This window comes from Gossypium hirsutum, chromosome D09 (assembly GCF_007990345.1).
Source record: "Gossypium hirsutum isolate 1008001.06 chromosome D09, Gossypium_hirsutum_v2.1, whole genome shotgun sequence".
NCBI classification, from domain to species: domain Eukaryota; kingdom Viridiplantae; phylum Streptophyta; class Magnoliopsida; order Malvales; family Malvaceae; genus Gossypium; species Gossypium hirsutum.
The window spans coordinates 331339-338755 of NC_053445.1; the positions used below are offsets into that span (position 1 = coordinate 331339).

General features: G+C 34.1%; 1 protein-coding gene across 2 annotated transcripts; it reads left to right on the top strand.

The window, feature by feature from the left end:
- Positions 1–827: 827 nt before the first annotated feature.
- On the top strand, positions 828–6371 carry LOC107941770 (acyltransferase-like protein At3g26840, chloroplastic). Of its 2 annotated transcripts, XM_016875374.2 has the most exons (14): positions 828–1376; positions 1538–1589; positions 1685–1740; positions 2140–2298; positions 2516–2620; positions 2857–2963; positions 3221–3342; positions 3451–3559; positions 3811–3941; positions 4319–4688; positions 5017–5130; positions 5577–5662; positions 5766–5875; positions 5947–6371. In XM_016875374.2, the coding sequence occupies exons 1-14, from the start codon at positions 980–982 to the stop codon at positions 6135–6137; spliced, it is 2109 nt and encodes a 702-aa protein (XP_016730863.1). In that variant the 5' UTR covers positions 828–979; the 3' UTR covers positions 6138–6371. The 2 variants fall into 2 exon arrangements, with proteins under 2 accessions (XP_016730863.1, XP_040957444.1); XM_041101510.1 differs by lacking the exon at positions 1685–1740 and having other exon boundaries at positions 882–1376.
- Positions 6372–7417: the final 1046 nt, after the last annotated feature.

A 7417-nucleotide genomic window follows, 5' to 3' on the forward strand; every position in this document is an offset into this window, starting at 1 on the left:
TAATAATCTTAAAAAAATGAATCGCTTTCTCATCATCTATAATTAAATTTCTTCATTTCTCTGTTACATTTAACACAACACAAGCTAACAAAATTACACTTTTTTATTTTAATTGCTTTGAATTATATCTTCACACTTTTCCAAAATTATCAAGTTAGCCCACTTTGTGATAAACATGTCAACTTTACTATTATTTTTACATATATATTAAAAAAATATAATGATTTATTTGGCCTTATAATTTTATAAAAAAATTAATTTAGCATTTCATTTTATTTTTTATTTTTTAACCCGCTTTTTTATGTCAAATTATTCAAAATGAATGAAAAATTAATATTTTTTAATTTTATTGATGTGGTATTCACATGGATAACATGTAAACATTTAATTAATTTTTTAAAATTTTAAAAATTTTAAAAAAATATTTTAAAAAATAAAAATTATTAAAAAAGTATAAAAAATATTTTTTAATGTTTTAAAGTTTTAAAAATTAATTAAATATTAACATGCCATTAACGTAGCAATTCACGTATAGGCTACGTCAATAAAATTAACAAACCTCATCAATTTTGAAGTGATTTAATAAAAAAATACAAATTTAAAAGTAAAAAAGAGACCTTAAAATGATTATTATGTTGGACTGTTAACTTTTACTAATTTTTATTTGAATTACTATTTTTTAATAAATTATTTAATTGGATTACTCCTTTAATTCTTGTAAATCTGGTGGAAATATAGAAATTAATTGATTAAATTAGCTACTAAAAGTTTCGACCAACAGGAGCATCGTATAGACCTGGAAGTTGAAAAGATGTTTTGTCTGAGCTTATCTTTGTCTCACTATTTTCATATAAAATATAGAGTCTTCCACTCCACTACAAAGGTATAAGTCCCACTACTCTCACTTTATTATATAGTAATCACTCTTCTTTATAAATTTCCCCATTTCCAATCAGACAACTAAAAGGGATTCGTCCCCATGGCGGCAACCGGACCTTCTCTGTTTGTCGCCAGTCCGTTAGTGACGTCAACGGCCGGAAACTCGGTGAGGAACCGGTGCTTAAGCTCATTTCGAGCGATGGCGGTGTCTGCAGATCAGAAATCGTCACCGGCGACGGTTGCAACGAGGTCAACGGAGAAGGGAAGATGGTTGGAAGAGAAGAATAGGAAGGGAAGGAAGGAAGAAGAAGAGTTAACATCGAATATTTACTCGAATCCTCAGGAAATAACCGACGAGAATGGAAACACGTTGAGAGAATATTTCCAAGAGTGCAAAGATTTGATGATCCAATCAAAGGCAGGGCCGCCACGGTGGTTTACTCCTTTGGAGTGCGGGTCCCATGCTCCTGATTCTCCTCTCCTCCTCTTTTTGCCTGGTTTGAATTTCTTTTTCATTTTTTTTTTGGAGTTTTTGATAAGGAAATCATAGCTAGCTTTTGTCATTAACTTTATAATAAAGCTATCAACTTTTTTGAAAATGAAATTCATATTATCAACTTTTATTTTTCATTTTTATTAAATTTGAACGTTAATACAGGGATTGATGGCATGGGGCTTGGACTTTTTAAACATCATCATAAACTGGGAAAGTAAGTGACACTTTTACTCTTTTTTTTTTTTTGGTAAACCTTTTTTCTGAAGTTGAATTGAATTTGATTTTTTTAAAAAAAATTATTGAATGAAGGATTTTCGAAATTTGGTGTTTGCATATTCCAGTAACGGATAAAACATCATTTACAGGTAAAGATCCGGCCTTTCATGCATATGTTGAAAGCATATATTCCTAATCCTATGTACTTTCTGTCTTTAACTTTTCAACATAATATAAAGCAGACATTATCATTACTTAATGACAAATCTTACCAAGTAAATTCAAACTATACTTTACTACCCTTTATTATAAAGTTTTTGATTCATGTTGAAATTTTTCTTATTTTTATCAACTTGATTATTTCAAGTACTTTGGTAAATAGCTTGTAAATGGCTCAGAATTTGATTTTTCAAAATGTACTAAGCAAAATGCTAATGCCAAGTTGATCATAGTGTCTCTTTATATATAAAAAGGACCATTAATATCCTGTTTTAATATTGTTACATTTTGATTCTGTTCTATTTGCATAATTTGTTTATTTTCCTTAGATCTAGTGAAGCTGGTTGAAAGAACAGTAAGGTCCGAGTACAAGAGATCACCAGACCGACCAATTTATATTGTTGGAGAGTCTCTTGGAGCATGCATTGCCTTAGATATTGCTGCTCGTAACCCTGATGTTGATCTTGTGCTAATTTTGGCCAATCCAGGTGCAAACTTTTGCTGTTATAATACTGTCCAATATAAAAATAGGATTGATTTTGGAACCTGAACATAACAGATTTACATTGTAAAGGAATAGTAAGAGGTGGATACAACAGAGATGATAAGATGTACTTTAAACCCCAGAAAACTGGCTAAAGCGTGATGTTGATCGTTGCAATACAATTAATAGTGTTTGCTGTCTCGTTTATGTTCTGTTTGCAGCTACATCATTTAGCAGGTCACAATTACAATCTCTAATACCTGTACTGCAAGTCATGCCTGATCAACTCTCGTTGTACTTCTCTTACATGCTGAACTTGGCATCAGGTTTGGAGGCTTTTCTTTAAATTCCAGTTTGTTGGCCTTGATACTTACTTGAGGCTGAGGTGTATAACTTGTTCTATTTAGTCTAACAGCCTTAAAAGCATAATGTTAATGACTTTTTGTTGAAAACAAATAAAATAACGATATTTTAGCATCACTTTTGGTAGATCTATTATTCTTATTGCTGATCAGAAATAATTAAGAATGTTGGTGAGATGTGAGCAATGGTATCTGTTTAGGTGATCCTTTGAGGATGGCCATCGAAAATGTGGCAAAGGGACTTATGCCACACCAAATTGTTGGAGAGCTAACACAGGATCTGGTTGCAATGTCGTCTTATCTCTGTGTAAGATTCATTTATGAAACATTAATGCTGGAAGTACTATTTCAGTTGACATTTATTGTGTTACTTCCACATCTGCATTATTTTGTTGCCAAAATGTATATGGAGATGATAGTTTGAATATGCTTTTATCTTTGAGGATACAACTTTTCATTCATAGAAAAGATAATAGCTTCACATAGTTTATGATGCTCATGCTCTGCATTTCACCTAATGTATTTTCATTTTGGTGCAAAAAGAATTGACAATTTAAGTCTCAGGTTCTGGCTGACATGTTACCCAGGGAAACACTTCTCTGGAAGCTACAAATGCTTAAATCTGCTTCTTCATCTGCCAATTCACATCTCCATGCTGTAAAAAATCAAGCATTGTTGCTTTGCAGGTCCTTAATTAGTCATCAACTCCATCCATTGATCTTTTTGTTAATATTCTTGCCTAGTTTATGGCCCCTATTGTGATAATGGCTGGTGTTTTCTATTTTTTGGTATAGTGGGAAGGATCAGTTGTTTCCCAGTGAAGAGGAAGCTCAAAGACTGTACCACATGTTGCCTAAATGTGAGAAACGCGTGCTTGAAGAAAGCGGGCATTTTCTCTTCTTAGTAGGACTCTCTCTCTCTCGCTCTCTCCCCCTCTCCCTCTCATGTTTTGTAAATAATCAGCAGCATGAAAATGGTTTTGATGGAAACGTAATTTGGGTAAGAAAGAGGTTAAATAAAACTGAAGACTAACTAAGATGAATAAGTATCATTTGTTTACATAGTAATGCAGGGTCTTGAAACAATATTTTGCTTGAAATATCATTTCTCAACCTATTCTGAAAATGCATCATATTTTTGCTCATTCATCGCAGGAAGACGGTTTTGATTTGGTAACAGCCATCAAGGGTGCTAGTTTCTATCGCCAAGGAAAATACCTTGACTACGTGTCAGATTACATACCACCCACACCTTATGAATTTAAGAAAATATATGAATCAAACAGGTAATAATATATCCTATGGCAAAAATTTTATGCAAATTGCATTAACAGGAATAAACCATGGGTGATTCTAATTGGAAGAATGACATTTTGTTTGTCTGGGGTATGTAAAAGTTGATGGTTGGAATTGTTTGTTCTATAAGTATTTACTTTTATTTGTATAGTATTTATGTATGTGTTTTTATATTGGTAAAACATAACAAGATATTTAATTAAAGTATATATACCCCAAGATTCAATGCCAGGATCTGTTACTGTCGATCCCTATGTTTTTGCTTGATGCAGATATGATCACACTGGCAGTTCCCAATTCTAGTATATTTTTCGCTGTGTAAGCACATTAACATTTAATACTAACTACAAAGTATTGTTATTCCTAGATGGGTACTTGCTGTTACTAGTCCTGTGATGCTCTCAACTTTAGAGGATGGCAAAGTGGTGAGGGGCCTGGCTGGAATCCCCTCAGAAGGACCAGTCTTGTATGTTGGGTATCACATGTTGCTGGGATTTGAATTGGCTCCCCTAGTGCTTCAGTTTCTCATGGAGAGAAATATTCTTTTGCGAGGGATAGCCCATCCGATGATGTTTACTAGAGCCAAAGAAGGCAGAATGCTTGATCTAGGTTCATTTGACACATATAGACTAATGGGTGCAGTTCCTGTGTCTGGATCCAACTTCTACAAACTTTTATCTTCAAAGTCTCATGCCTTACTGTATCCTGGAGGTGTTCGTGAGGCTCTTCATAGGAAGGTAGTTTACATAACACTTCATAAGGACGTTTATCTGAAAAATAGATTTAATGCTCGCCTTGATCAAAGTTCAGGCTTCTAATACAAAATTGAAAATTCAACAATTGTACTTTTACCATATCTTTAATTTCCTCATACATACAAGTTCGATGCCTCTGTTATGAATTAAAATTAATGACTGTCATGGGGTAGATAGACTTTGAAGATAAAGTGCTGATGAACTTGGCATTTGTTTGTGTTCATTGCAAATCACCAATGCTGGATGAATTTCTTAAGATTTGAAGGGCTGAGATACTCGGCAATGCTGAACTATACATTTTTTTTTTCAGGGAGAAGAATACAAGTTATTTTGGCCGGAACAGTCGGAGTTTGTGAGGATGGCATCTAGATTTGGAGCCAAAATTGTACCTTTTGGCGTGGTAGGAGAAGATGATGTTGGTGAGGTGAGCCTGACTCATTTATTGCACCATATGCATAACTTTCTAAGGCTAGTGTCTACAGTAGCCTATTATTTTGGAGAGCATATGAAGCATTTGGTCTTCTAGAGCAATTCTAGTTAAACAATTTTCTCAATTCATCCTTGCCATTGTGTCCCTGCATATCTGAGCTTATTATAGATTTGGCATGTATCTAAATTTTCTAATAGTTATGATATATCTATCATATTGATTAAAAATAGTCTATATTAATATATATTTAACATTTGAATTTTTTTTTTACATAAAACAAATAGTTAGAAAATTTTAATTTACTTAAAATTTGGCATTTACAATCTAATATTAATGTAACATGAAATATGTGGGTTCGATTGTAAAATAATAATAGTATAGTGTGTATGTATATACAAGCACATTGCTCATATGGATTTTTGCACAATTCCTGTTGTCAGCTAGTTTTTGACTACAATGATCAGATGCAAATCCCTTCATTGAGGACGTTCATAAAAGAGCTCACAGAAGAGGTTGTGCACTTGAGGTACCAGTTCTATCCACTTATCTGATAACTTTTCTATAATTGCTATAAATTCTTCCCATTGTATAATTCTCTGGTTGGTTTCCTTAAATTTTTGGAATGGTAGGATTGATGCCAGTGGCGAAGTGTCGAACCAAGATGTCTACCTTCCCGGAGTTGTTCCTAAATTGCCAGGCCGATTTTATTACTATTTTGGGAAACCTATTGAAACAAAAGGTACTGTCTTTCTACAACTATATTGTTTTTATATGTATCATGATTTGACACAATTAATATATATTTTGAAGAGAGGAAAGAAGAGCTAAGAAACAGGGAGAGAGCTCATGAAGTATATTTGCATGTGAAGACAGAGGTTGAGAAATGCATAGCCTACTTGAAGGAAAAAAGAGAAGAAGATCCCTACAGGAATTTAATGACTCGGTTGGTGTACCAGGCCACGCATGGCTTCGAAGCTCAAGTCCCGACATTTGAGCTTTGATGCACAGTATATATAAAGGTTGATATTGGGTTTTCTCCTTACAAAGTTTGGCAATGAAAGCTGCATTGTTACATGTCAAGAAACACACTATATATAAGCTATAGACCATATCAAAGAAAGGAATGGTCTACTTTTTCCTTGCTTTTGTGGGGATGGGTGACTTTTTGTTATACCTATTCTCTATTGGCTTTGATTAACTCAATTGAATATATAATAATTGATATATTATGTGTCCTTAAAGGTGTATGTATATTATTCTTTATAATATAATATGTATTGAATATAATTATATCACATTAATGTTCATGTGTGGCTTCGTTATAGAAGAGGGTCAATGGCAGCATTGTGGCCTTCGTAGCGAAAGTTGGAATCGAGAAGTTGAGTATATGTATGAGGCTCGATGGTGGTCATGAAGTTTCTGTCGTGGTGTGATTGTTGTGTTTCTCTTGTATTGTCTTTTATTTATTGCTTTGATTGCTCTGTGGCTTTTGCTGGCTCAATGCACCTGCACATGTTTTGTTTATTCTCTTAATTGAATAAAATGACCTTGCTTAGAAAAATAATTGAATTAATGTTTATGTTATGAAATAAATAATAAATAGAAAGCTTTTCTAAAGTGTATTTATAGGTGTAAGAAATATAAATGAAATAAAATTCTACTTTTGTTGAGTAATATTTCTTGCGTCTTATTGATAGGAATGTTGGGGTATTTATACATGCGGTTATAAGTACTATTACAGCTCATAGCGTGGCCCTACTATTTTGTTGATTCTATTGCCCTCGGTATTGACATTCTCTATCTCTAATATTGACATTATCTGCGGACTTTAGGTTTGTTAGGCACGTACTTATGGAGCATGCGGTCTTTTTTGCTTTTGAGATTGGCGTTTTGGGCGGGCTTCGTACCTATTGGACACGTGTCTGGATGATGATTAGTGAGCTTTTTGAGCGTATGCGAAGTGTGATGCGATCTTCTATAGGTTCTTGCGAGCTGGGTTTGTAACTTTGCCTTGCGAGCTGGATTCGTGGGCTAATCCTACGACCTTGCCCTATGGGCTCGTGCAAGGTTCCATCGAGCTGGATCTGTAGCTTTACTTTGCGAGTTGGTTCGCCTTGTTGTCTTCTTGTGGTCGGGTTGTGGGTCGAAGACTTGGATCCTTTTTAGGACTTAGGTCTCAGGTTATTGACGTATAACAATCTACCTCCTAAGTGGGCTTAAGGGGTGTCATAAAAGGGTGCTCTTTAGGTCTATCACATCAGGATTAAAAGCAGCTTGCTAG

What these genes read in the sequence shown, in the direction of transcription:
- LOC107941770 (XM_016875374.2), top strand. Translation starts at nt 980, where the DNA reads ATGGCGGCAACCGGACCTTCTCTGTTTGTCGCCAGTCCGTTAGTGACG. An exon ending in CATGCTGAACTTGGCATCAG is followed by an intron (nt 2,621 to 2,856) that starts GTTTGGAGGCTT and finishes GTATCTGTTTAG; the next exon opens with GTGATCCTTTGAGGATGGCC. An exon ending in GAGAAGATGATGTTGGTGAG is followed by an intron (nt 5,131 to 5,576) that starts GTGAGCCTGACT and finishes TCCTGTTGTCAG; the next exon opens with CTAGTTTTTGACTACAATGA.